Source organism: Rhododendron vialii, chromosome 12a (genome assembly GCF_030253575.1).
Source record: "Rhododendron vialii isolate Sample 1 chromosome 12a, ASM3025357v1".
Classification (NCBI taxonomy): Eukaryota; Viridiplantae; Streptophyta; class Magnoliopsida; order Ericales; family Ericaceae; genus Rhododendron; species Rhododendron vialii.
The window spans coordinates 3,384,739-3,397,500 of record NC_080568.1 but is presented as its reverse complement, the minus strand read 5'-3'; the positions used below and the strand labels follow the sequence as shown (position 1 = coordinate 3,397,500).

The following is a 12,762-nucleotide window of genomic DNA, read 5'->3' as shown; positions in this document are numbered from 1 at the left end:
CAAAAGGCTTAACTTCATTCAAGAAATGATTCATGTAACCAATTGAGGGGGGGCAAAAGGCTTAACTCCATTCAGTTTGGTTACCCATCACACATTTTCTTCATTTCCTCTTCCTATACATATAAACAAAAGCAGAAAATCATTCAGAAAAAGGATGATAGACAAGCCGTTTCACAAGATTTTATGCATTTATAACTGAGCCAATGCTGAACTAGATCCAATGCTGCTTCATTTGGTGATTGTTACACCATACACACCAGGGTGTATATCACTTAGTCCAGAACTCAACTATAACAGTTTTACGTGCATGTAAAAGTAACAAATTCACACGGATTACACTGTTAACTTAAGCCAAAGTAGGAACAAAGTGGAGCCACCATCTTTCCATTACCTTTACCACTACTCTCACCAGTCAGTGACAAATCAAAACACCGATTAAGCTAAGCTCTGTTTGGATTTTCAAAAGATACGGATTTCGATTGAAGGGGGTAATAAACTTATGATTCAATTTCTCCAATAGTATGACACTCTTCGATGGTACAGCCTGTATATCGTTCAAATGGACAGAACTTTTAATAGTCGAGACTAGGAGGCCGAGGGAATTGTTTATCTCTGGACAGAGAAAAGGCTTTCCAGGTCTGCAGGATGGAGAATAGATAGGAATTTCTAGAAGTATATTTACTTGGTTATAATCCTTGCACAGCTAAAATCCTTACTACAAATCACTTCAAATCTCTCCACCTAGAACGGAATTTGACTTCTCACTTTTTGTTTTTAGGTAACCCAGAAACCTGTCTAAAGCAAGGAAACAGATTGATAAGAGAGAGAGAGAGAGAGAGAGAGAGAGAGTCTGGGTGCTCTCTGGTCTTGGACCTTTGGTGCTCCATCCAATGGCATCAATTACATTGGCCAATTTTGTAAATCAAGGTTACAAAACTGAGGGGTAAAAGGGAAGAAAAAAATTTGGACCATTTCTCGATTTGTGCGTGTCATCCTTGCGCAGGGGCCATGCTAATCTTCTCTGTATCGTTCCAATTTTATCGGATGTCCCCGAAGGGACACTTTGTTTCTCTCATTCGCCTGTTTATTAACCCTTCCAATATCTCTTCCACTGGCGATGTGGGACAAACTAACTATTAAAACACTACAAAAGCAACTAACTATCAAAACACTACAAAAGCACCATTACCCACAACCACAAGTCTCTCTCTCTCTCTCTCTCTCTCTCTCTCTCTCTCTCTCTCTCTCTCTCACATTCATGTGGGACAAACTAACTATTAAAACACTACAAAAGCACCAATACCCACAAGTCTGCACCAGAAAATGACTCCTCAAAAGTTGATGCTTAGAAAGGTGAACTTATCTCCTTGAAAAATGAAACAGTCCCAATATCAAGTAGTTCAAAAAAAGTGAGCAAGGTGTAGATGGTTTGTGTAGGATTAGTTGATTCAATGCATAGATCAGCTGATACTGATGCCTAATGAAGGTATTAAGATTGTGTGAACTAATGTAGTTGATCAAAAAAAAAAAAACTGGATCTAGGCAAATGGATACCTCGGAATGAACTGGGAAAAAAGAACTTGAGAAAATATAACACATCAGTGTAGCAAACAAGGTGAAAGGGAGCCAACTATGGCCTGCAATAAAATTGCGGGGCAAGGGGAAAGTAATATGGCCACAAGCAAGACTATGCATGCGGGGATTAGTCGGTAGAAACTCGGGACGTTGAGGGGGAAGAAGAAACAAAGCCTATGCCTATCTATCACCAAGCGGTGATGTTTTCCCTCCTGCTTGTGAAAATTTATCTAGCACATCACAGTTAATTACAAGAACGGGAATATATATATATATATATATATATATATATATATATATATATATATATATATATATATATATATATCTATGCAGATATATGTAATGTCACCCCATATATTTGGTATCATCGATATTAGCACTTAGCTAGATCAACCTGTAGACAATTACAATTAAACCAGTTTCCTTTTAGGCAGAAATTGCTTAGGTACCCAGTTTTTGTTAAAGCCTTACAAGGGCTTAAATGTGGCAAACGAATGATGATGTAGCATAACCAATAGCATATACTAAAAGGAAACAAAATGTTCATTGAACTGAGAGAGGTAAATTTTCCTTAATCATTGAAGCTTAAAATAGCCAAGGGGGAAAGAAAGAACCTGCAGCGTCAAAGGAAATGTAGAATCCAATGTGTGTCCACAAGTTCTATGAAGCAATTGCACACCTTATTCAGTAACTAAAAGCAAAAAGTACATTCAATCAACATCCATGCGATGTTGTGGTAAAAATGATACGAACATACAAAACTTGATTTAACAGGAAGAATAATAGCAATTGTGGAGGCGAAAGGCTTAACTTCGTTTGGTTTGGATGTTTAGGTTACTCATCGCACACATTTTCTTCTTATCCTCTTCATGTACCTATCGATAAAGCACGAATTGATATTCAGCAAAGGATAACATATAGGCATCTTAACAGAGTGATTTATGCTTGTTTATACTCATTTCTGGAAGAGCTCGTGTGTGAGCCTATGCAGATCAAAATAAATCTGTCTTGGCTGAATCTAACCGTATGTTCCAAGCAACATGCAGAATAAATTCGAACAACTTAAACAACATACCACCGATAAATCACCACCTGAACTAGAGCCAATGCCGTTTCATTTGGTGCTGTGATTGTTCCACCTTGCACACCAGTGTACATAACCAAGTCCAGAACTCAACTACAAATAAATTGTTCACACACAGAGAAAAGTAACAAATTCACGAATATTGCGCTAGTACTGTAACTCAAGTTCAGTGTAGGAACAAACTGCAGGCATTGTGTTAGTTACCACAACTCTTACCTGTCCTTGACAAATCAAAACAATTAGGCTCTTTTTGGACTTTGATCAATACGGATTTCGATTAACAAAATTGCACAGATTCGTCCACATTTGTGTCTGGAACCGACCAATGCACATGGGTCCACATGGTAGACGTGTGGTGTCCATGCACATCAAACGACTTCGGACACATATGTCTGGATCTGTGCACTTTAATTTGTATCCACAGCACTGCTTTGTTGAAAATCCGCATGTCAACTATCAAACTAATTTGCACCATTCTCATTGACTAACTGAAGTCTAATCCCTTCATTCCAATCCCCAAGTTTGATTAGCCTTCATGAGCCCAGCAGAACAACATTTCTGGCTTATCCATTTTCTAATTGAAAAACATGGCACTAGGCATTCGAATTCCATACATTTCCAAAGTAATTTTACACCTGTTGAACTATTTCACCAAACAAACATAACAAACTCACTAAATCAACACAACATCCATAAATTGACCAAAAAATACAACCAGTGACTCCATATGAAAGAAGTCTTCGATCCGTCAAGTAGCAGCCAGAATCGGCTTCTAAGCCACTCGAGCACAACTCCACTCCGCCGCTGCGGGTCAATCCCCGCTGGCTGAGAATTATCGGCGGGTTTGAGTGGATAAATAGAGGATGTTGGGGTCATTCCGAGCCCAGCTTTGACGTGTTCGAGCTCAGCTCGAGCTCGAGCCAATCCCAAATAATCGGGCTTGAGCTCAGCTAGTTTATTATTGAGGTTTTCGAGCTTTGTTCGTTTACTACGAGAGCCTCTACAAATGAGCCAAACTTTTATACTCGAGCCGAGCTCTTTTCGTTCACTAAACGAAGTTAAACTCAAACTCGAGCTAGACCCGTTTACTAACACACGTTTCTGTCAATTTTCCATTTTGTGCTGAAAAACCATGGCACCAGGCACACAAATCCATATATTCCCAAATGATTTTACACCATCGAATTCATCAAACAAAACATAACAAACTAAATTAAAATCAACTCAACATCTATAAATTGCCCAAAAAAACCTAAGAATCCTTGCGAAAGAAATCATCGATCCGACGAGTACCAGTCGGGACCGGCTTCTCAGCAGTTCGACCACGGTTGCTCTCCACCGCCTTCGGCCGATCCACAACTGGTTCAGAAGCCACCGGAAGCGACTCGAGGAGGAAATCGCTCGTCGGCCGGTGCCTCTTGACGGCGACTCTCAGGTGCTCGAGCTTCACCGTCCTCCGCTTCTTCTCGACCGCGACCCGGGCCGATTCCTCGGCGAGGAACTCGAGGAAGAGCTCGGTGCAGCAGGAGACCAGGAACAGGGCTTCCGCGTTCACCTTGTTGATTTCCTCGTCGAGTTTCATGATTTTCTTGACTCGGCTTGGGGGAAGGGACGGGGCGATGGTCTCTTCCGTGATGTCGTGTTCCTCTTCTTCTTGTTCCGCCATTGGAAGTCTGAGATTGAAAGGGGGTGTTTGGACCAGGACGTGGTTTTAGGGTTTTTAATTTTGGCGGGAAAGTGGAGTGTGGACAACTAGAGGGATTTGGGGTCTTTACGAATTGCCCGCCGTTTGGCCACTTAACTGTCTGGCGCGAAAAGGATATTCACGGTCTACCGGTCAAAGTTAAAAAAACACATCTGAAGGGTCCGAATTTTTCATATAGGCTGCTATAAAATACGTCATATAGTATCTCCTGATTATTGATATGAATGGTCTGAATTTTTTATATAGGGTGCACCATATAGCATCCCGGATCTTGATCTGTCGGGATTTGGGAATGCTCTAGGATCGTCTTACAGTGTAGTAGTGCGGTCGATTTAGCTGTTCATTTCAGCACGAATAGTTCAGGCTTAATTCGAATTTCTACAAATTTGAATCATCTTTCATTCGGATTAAAATTCGAGTCATTCATTACACATTAGAGCGAGAGTGTCCTACGGCGCGTATTGTATTTAACTGGTATTGTCCGGCTCAACTTATGCACACGTCACTATTGATTTTTAGGGACTGATCAAACATTCCATTAGCAAGAGGCCCAATTAAGTCTGGGATTAATCTCAAATCTTGATTAAATTTTTTAGGTTTGCCTCGAATCTTAGTTATTTGACCAGAGTAATTATAAAACTAAAAATCATTAAAAAAGAATTTTAAAATTCCAAAGCGGTGTAAACTTTAAAAAAATTAATTTTACTCCTACAGCCTAGGGTTTGCGAATGATTTGAATCGAGATCAATGGAAACTGAAAAGAAATTGGGGATCGATTCTGCGGAAGAACGGTCGGATTATACAGAGACATCCGAAGATGAAAGCGAGGTATTCGGTTTGGTTAAACTCTTTGGTTACGACAAAAATCTACCCCCTATACTTACACCAGGATTCCGAGCGACGGATACAGATGATGATTCCGACAGCGATCAAGATATGACTGATGAGGAATGCCGCCTTTATTCCGAACAAGTTGAGAAGAGCGGTGTAAGTAAACCCTCGTTTTTCTTATGGTTTTGACCGATTCTTACTCGATTTGCTCTCACGTACATGAATCATTGTTATTGACTAACACGCTAAGTGATGTCATTCGCGTGCGTGAGCCCGATTGAGAGCATAAAAGTCTTTAAAACACTTGTCACAGTGTTTTCAGTAATGAGTAAGTTGTCAAATTTTTTTTTTGGAGCAATCATAGTTTTTAGGTGTTTTCGGTAATAAATAAGCTGTCGAGAAATATCAAGTTGTTTCCAATTGTGAATAAGTTATAGATGGGTTTGTGAGTAAAGTTATTGTAGAAAAAAAAATTTGTTCACAAGTTGGTTTTTGTGAACAACAAGCTAAAATTTTAAAACTTGTTGGTTAATTTGTGTGAACGATATGGTAAAAATGCATACGTTTTTTTCTCAAATCACTACCAGAAACATGGCCCAAAATCCTTGAAAACGAAAATTGAGAGGGCGAGCGTTAATTTGTGTGAACGACATGGTAAAAACGCATACATTTTTTCCTCAAATCACTACCGGAAACATGGCCCATAATCCTCGAGAACGAAGATTAAGAAGGCGAGCGCAGTATGAGGATTGAGAGTGTGAGCGCGAGATATGTTGAAGGATTATATGACTAAGCTAACTCGTATAACATTTGAAAACCAAACTATCAATGGGACGTTGAATTTGATTGCGATAGAGAGATGAATTGATAGTACGAGTAGATAACTACTTGTTCAGTTGCTATTGATTATGTTCTCACTATCAATCATGGTTTTGAATGTTGAAAAAGTTGTTTTTGTTATGACACTATTGAATGTAAGATTTTTGCGTTTTTTTATTTGGTTGTTTAGGGTTTTGATGTTGGATTCATACCTGGAGTCAACATGTTGGGTCAAATTTTTCCAATGGATATAGAAGACAAGAGATTCTTCGATTATGACTTCGGTTCACAGCTTGCAGTTGACGAATACAGATGTCGTTTCAAGGTATTTGGTTTTGTTTTTTAGTAAACCAGTAATTTATTTGTGTTAGTACTTGTCTTCACCTTCTTCTTCCTTAATTCATCAACCAGCCACATGGAGGAAAAAAAATTCTTATTGATTTAAAGGTTTTCAACTGCAAATATTTGCAATCGAACCACAAAACAATAAGGAAGTACAGAGCAAAAAGGAAGTCAGAGTGAACTCGATGTGTGCCAAAAATTAATTTGATTCAACAAAATTGAAGTTTGCGATTAACAATTTGGGTTTGAGGTGGGCTTCTAAGATTATTGTCTACATGTTATAAAAAATATGCACGAGCAAGGGCTTGGCATTGGGCATTTTTTCTCACAATCTTGTAACTCACCCATATCATGGTGAACTTCTTTGGGGAGGAAGGCATATTTGTGCCTGATTACATAAATAATGTGTTTGCTTTCTTTCGGGTGTGCTTTCGCTGTGGCCGCCTCAACATTATCTTCCCTGTCTTCTTTACCAATTACATTGCTCAAGTGATTTTCTTGTAGTAATATCCCCTCCGACCAATGTGAGGCTCGGTTGGACAAAATCACTGGAGTAAAAACCAAATGCGAAACGACCCAGAAACTAACTCTGTATGTTAAAAACTCGTTTGTAGGACGAAAATAGAGAGCTGGAGTTTGTGAAGGTTTTGAAGGTGATGTCTCAGGTTGCCAATGCTGTCAGATTCTACATAACCTTCGAGGCCAAGGATCTTGCTGATGGAGACAAGATTAAGATATATCAAGCTGTGGTGTTACTGGAGGTTGGAACTAAGATCACTTTGAAATCTTTTAGGCTCAAACCTCCTGAGGACGGACAAGGTAAAGTAGATTCATTCCATTAATGCTTTTCATTTTGTTTTCCTGTAGCTTTGCTGAGATATCAATCAATATCTGATGACAAAGGGTATTGGACCAAGGGACTAGAAATGTGCAGGTGGTTGTTGGATCTCGTGTTTCTTTCTATAATATTGGCTTATTTTAGATGTTTATTATTGCAAATTGAAGTGAAGCTTTACAGAGGTCTGATTTTGAGTTTTATTTCTGCCGCTACTTATTCTCTTTTTCCATTCAAGAAGGTACAGGCAATCATGGGAAAGAATGGTTCTGGGAAGGTCACCTCAGCCACGGTTAGTACACCTGTATCATCTCGTGGAAGCACAATTTTCTAAATTGAACTGGTATATTAGTGTTTCGGGTTACTAAACGGTAGTGACATTGTACCTTGATAATTTCCTCGTATACGGTCATTATAATGATGCACATCAGCTAATTCTTTTGTTTAAAATGACCTATGTTTTTCAAATGCTACAGTATTCAACTAGAAACCAATTGGCTTACTCATTGGCAATGAGAAGCCATAAGCCAGCCATAGTCCCTACTTATATGGAAACTCAACCCACACAAAAAGGAAGCTTCCAGTTAGTTTTGGAGGTCGAATTAAAAGTTTCAACGCTCTCCTGCACATTAGACCCCTGATTCACGCATGAAGAACTAAGAGAAGTAAACAATGGCCTTATCTCATCAGAATCGTTGCACCTTAAATTATGGTTATAGTAGAAAAAAGAGTGTATCCATAGGAAATAGGGATTAGAGAGTCTACTCCAATACCCCAAAAGCCTAGCTCTTATACCATGTTACACTAAGATTGGATGTAAAAATTGGATTTTGATTAGGACAAAAATGGAAATCACTTTTGTGGCATGGCTTCAAAAACAGGTCACCCCAAAAGCTCCTCTCCCTTTATATATGACCTTTATATATGAGAATAGATAATCCTACATTATGTAGGAATGTTGGCATGTTAACCTTCAACTTGTATTGGCATTTTAACCACCATCACGTGGTGGACGGTTTTATTTGCAGATTATTGATTTCTTTGCATTGTTATTTGCAGGTCGTTCGGTTGGGTAAGATGATGTTCGGCTTGCTTATGGAGTTTAAAATGGTTACCGTGAATATGCGATAACCTACTTGCTGCAGTAGAAGGAAAGCACTGACTTCTCTTGTATTTCTTCTTCTTTCATTTGGTTACAGTTTCTCACCGGATTTCAACGAAAAAGAAGTATGCTTGCATGTCAGAAAATTACAGTATAATTAATCGACGATGGGGTTTTGTGTAGTTTAACTGACTGTGATCCCCGTAGTTTTGCCTACTCAAAACTGCTTTAATTTCTTGCTGCAGAAAATTGAAATTCAAATACAGTTTTATATCGTCCTTTTATTCAATTACAGTTTTAAAACAAAGAAGGTAAAGGTAGCACTATAAAAACAGAGACATATCCATGGAGGGAATAAAAACAGAGGCAGAGGCAGAGGGAGAGGGAGAGAGTTGGGGGAAAGAGATGAAGGAGGAGTTGGTGGTTTCACTCATAACCATATGTATGGCTTGTGGTGGTTTTGTGGTAACCATATGGGTTGGGTGGCGGTTGTTTAAAGGTCGGTGAGAGAGTGACTCTGTGAGTTGGGGTGGTGGTCCTCATGAAAAGTAACAAATTCACGAAGATTGCAGTAGTACTGTAACTCAAGTTCAGAGTAGGAACAAACTGCAGGCATTGTGTTAGTTACCACAACTCTTACCTGTCCTTGACAAATCAAAACAATTAGGCTCTTTTTGGACTTTGATCAATACGGATTTCGATTAACAAAATTGCACAGATTCATCCACATTTGTGTCCGGAACCGACCACTACACATGGGTCCACATGGTAGACTTGTGGTGCCCTTACACATCAAATGATTTCGGACACATATGTCCGGATCTGTGCACTTTAATTTGTATCCACAGTACTGCTTTGTTGAAAATGGGCATGTCAACAATCCAACCTAATTTGCACCACTCTCATTTACTAACTGAAGTCTAATCCCTTCATTCCAATACCCATGTTTGATTAGCCTTCATGAGCCCAACAGAACAACATTAATTCTGGCTTATCCATTTTCTAATGGGAAACTTGGCACTAGGCCTTCGAATTCCATACATTTCCAAAATAATTTTACACCGTTGAACTATTTCACCAAACAAACATAACAAACTCACTAAATCAACACAACATCCATAAATCAACCAAAAAATACAACCAATGACTTCATACGAAAGAAGTCATCGATCCGTCAAGTAACAGCCAGAATCGGCTTCTAAGCCACTCGAGCACGACTCTGATCCGCCGCCGCCGGTCAATCCCCCACCGCCTGAGAATTATCCGCTGGTTTGAGTGGATGAATAGAGGATGTTGGGGTCATTCCGAGCCCAGCTTTGACGTGATAAAGCTTGGCTCGTTTATTATTGAGGTTTTCGAGCTTGATTCTTTTACTACAGGAGCCTCTACAAATGGGCCAAACTTTTATAATTGAGCCGAGTTATAATTGAGCCGGTTTAACGAACTTAAAACTCAAACTCGAGCTAGACCTGTTTACTAACACGTTTCTGTCAATTTTCAATTTGTAGTGAAAAACCATGGCACCAGGTGTAGGGGGCCGAAATATCCGAAGGTTCACCAGGTCCAAAAGGGGCGATGAGGGTTCACACGTTGTTTGACCCATCATCCAAGCTATCACGATTCGCCTTCAAATAAGTCTGGACGTCGGCTGGGCCGAAATATAGACAGAACCACGATTACTTCACCGAACAATTATAAGCAACATCCGAACGTACGACACATAAGCTCGCTCGGGGCTTTATCAAGCGCACGGATACGAACTTCCGTTTGTTCGGCCAGGGTGTGCCTCGGCCGGGATATCATACGCTCGGATAATTCGTATGCTGGACGTGGGTCCCGCCGAACCTAGACGATTGTGGAACCTTCCATAAATATCTACTGATAAGAAGGCTGTCCTTTCTTACATTCGAAGTGACGTCTCTGAACGATGTGACCCTCCTGACATCAGCCCATGTGGCTCTGAAAGACTAGGAAAGTGGTGTTCATTAAATGGCCCTGCTAGAGAGGCGCCAACCGAGCAGAACGTGACACGTGGAAAGTGTGGCCAACTTGCTCAGCACTTCACCTCTTTGCCTATAAATAGAGAAGCATGACCACTGAGATAAGGAGGATGATCTGATCTAAAAGAACACACTTCTCTCTCCCTCTCTCTCCATACTTTCTTACTAAACTTCTCATTTCTCCACTTGCTGACTAGTTCGTCGGAGCTTCTTCCCGGAGGAACACTCCCCTCCGGTTCTGCAGGTACATCAAGATCGGCGTTAGCATACACGGTCCCACACTCGGAGGCGGCCGCACCAGAAGGAGCACGAAGAAATCACGCCCCCACACCAGGCACTCAAATTCCATATATTCCCAAATGATTTCACACCATCGAATCCATCAAACAAAACATAACAAACTCACGTAAATCAACTCAACATGGATAAATTGCCCCAAAAAACTAAGAATCCTTGCGAAAGAAATCATCGATCCGATGAGTACCCGCTGGGACCGGCTTCTCAGCAGTTCGACCACGGTTCCTCTCTGCCGCCTTCGGCCGATCCACAACTGGCTCAGAAGCCACCGGAAGCGACTCGGGGAGGAAATCGCTCGTCGGCCGGTGCCTCTTGACGGCGACTCTCAGGTGCTCAAGCTTCATCGTCCTCCGCTTCTTCTCGACCGCGACCCGGGCAGATTCCTCGGCGAGGAACTTGAGGAAGAGCTCGGTGCAGCAGGAGACCAAGAACAGGGCTTCCGCGTTGACCTTGTTGATTTCCTTGTCGAGTTTCATGATCTTCTTGACTCGGCTTGGGGGGAGGGACGGGGCGATGGTCTCTGCTGCTGTGTCGTGTTCCTCTTCTTCTTGTTCCGCCATTGGAGGTCTGAGAGTGAAGGAGGGTATGGACCAGGACGTGGTTTTAGGGTTTCTAGTTTTGGCGGGAAAAGGACTTGGACAACTGGAGGGTTTTGGGGTCTTTTCAAATTGCCCGCCGTTTGGCCCTTTAACTTTTTTTTTGATAATCAAAAAGGATAAGAGGAGACGACCAGCGTAGCAACTCCTTTTGGGTGTGACCATAGGGGCTCTTTATCTGCCAATGGAATGTCCGGTTCAAGCCATAACTACCGTCCGGAAGGACGGGCCGTCACCACGGCACCACTCTAGTGCACAGTTGATGAAAAATTCCCCCCTTTGATTCACAGACGGATTTCGAACACCTGCTGAGTCTTGAACCTCCGTATGTGTTAAGGGGAGTGGTGACCCTCGCCAGCTGGGCTAGCACCTCGGTGGTGTTTGGCTCTTTAACTGTCTGACGCAAAAAGCATACTCTATTGTAAATGGAATGGAATCTGTTTGTCTTAAAATTAAAAAAACACATATTTGAACCATTAATTATTAATATGAATGGTCCAAAATTTTCACATAGGGTGCATTACAAAGTGCGTCATACAACATTCCCGGATCCTGATCTATCAGGATTTGGAGATGCTATAGGGTCGCCCTACAATGTAGTGCGACTAATTTGGTTGTTCATTTTGGCACCGACAGTTCATATTTAATTCGAATTTCTACAAATCTGAATCATCTATTGTTCAGATTAAAAACAAGCCGTCAATTGTTTACATGGATGGCCGGATCGGTCGAACTTCTACAAATCTGAATCATCTATTGTTCAGATTAAAAACAAGTCGTTAATTGTCTACATGGATAGCCGGATCGGTCGCACTACACGCTTTAAGACGGGAGTACTCTAAGCATGGATTGTATTTAACACTTGTATTGTCCACCTCAACTTATGCACGTGTCTCTATTGATTTTTAGGGACTGATCAAACAGTTCATTAGCGTGAGGCCCACTTAAGTGGGGGATTACTCTCAAATCTTGACTTAGGTTTGCCCCAAATCTTTGTGGTTATTATTCATTTTGACTAGAGTAATTTTAAAAGTAAAAAATATTAGAAAGAATTTTAAAATTCTAATAAAGACAAAAAAAAATACAAAGAAAAGAGATTCTTTGAATTGTTTCCTATATGAACTTCTTCTTTTTTTAAATCTGATCCGTTTTTTGTTACTTTTTTCCCATCAAGACGAGTAGTTAATAAAAAAGTTGACATTTAACTTCAAGTTCAAAAAATAATAGATTGATTAATTAGGTCAAACCCCTTGGTTGGGTAAAGACAAAGTAGTATGTTGAGCATCTCTAGCTGTTACCCAATTGTAATCCAAATTTGAGTGAAATTTTGGGTCAAAAGCTTTATTTGAGTATGTGTTAAATAACTTATATAGCATTGGAGAATTTAAATAAAAGATACTTAAAACTCTAGGATGTGAATTTATGTATCTTTGCAAAACTCCTATTTAAGTACCCATAGATTCGACGGTTAAGATTTTCTCATAAATTCACTTTTACTGGTGAGTACATCCAAACCATCGATTGCAGTAAATGAACGTTCCCATCAGACCTGTCTCTTCCAATCCAAAACATG

At 40.4% G+C, this 12,762-nt stretch overlaps 3 protein-coding genes and 1 non-coding gene across 6 annotated transcripts; 1 reads left to right on the top strand and 3 right to left on the bottom strand.

Moving 5' to 3' along the window:
* Positions 1–957: 957 nt before the first annotated feature.
* Positions 958–1,060, bottom strand: LOC131312219 (U6 spliceosomal RNA). The gene has a single exon (XR_009195789.1). It is a non-coding gene; the product is annotated as a U6 spliceosomal RNA (small nuclear RNA).
* Positions 1,061–3,777: 2,717 nt separating this feature from the next.
* On the bottom strand, positions 3,778–4,464 carry LOC131311299 (DNA polymerase epsilon subunit C-like). Its single transcript, XM_058338689.1, has one exon. It carries the CDS (start codon positions 4,326–4,328, stop codon positions 3,915–3,917), a length of 414 nt encoding a protein of 137 aa, XP_058194672.1. The 5' UTR covers positions 4,329–4,464; the 3' UTR covers positions 3,778–3,914.
* A 592-nt stretch (positions 4,465–5,056) lies between these two features.
* LOC131311296 (uncharacterized) lies at positions 5,057–8,565 on the top strand. 3 transcript variants are annotated; one of them, XM_058338686.1, is made up of 5 exons: positions 5,057–5,354; positions 6,208–6,342; positions 6,974–7,178; positions 7,442–7,486; positions 8,254–8,565. In XM_058338686.1, exons 1-5 carry the CDS (start codon positions 5,115–5,117, stop codon positions 8,268–8,270), a joined length of 642 nt encoding a protein of 213 aa, XP_058194669.1. In that variant the 5' UTR covers positions 5,057–5,114; the 3' UTR covers positions 8,271–8,565. The 3 variants fall into 3 exon arrangements, with proteins under 3 accessions (XP_058194669.1, XP_058194668.1, XP_058194667.1); XM_058338685.1 differs by having other exon boundaries at positions 7,436–7,486; XM_058338684.1 differs by having other exon boundaries at positions 7,433–7,486.
* A 2,064-nt stretch (positions 8,566–10,629) lies between these two features.
* LOC131311297 (DNA polymerase epsilon subunit C-like) lies at positions 10,630–11,268 on the bottom strand. The gene has a single exon (XM_058338687.1). It carries the CDS (start codon positions 11,151–11,153, stop codon positions 10,740–10,742), a length of 414 nt encoding a protein of 137 aa, XP_058194670.1. The 5' UTR covers positions 11,154–11,268; the 3' UTR covers positions 10,630–10,739.
* Between the last annotated feature and the right edge of the window lie 1,494 nt (positions 11,269–12,762).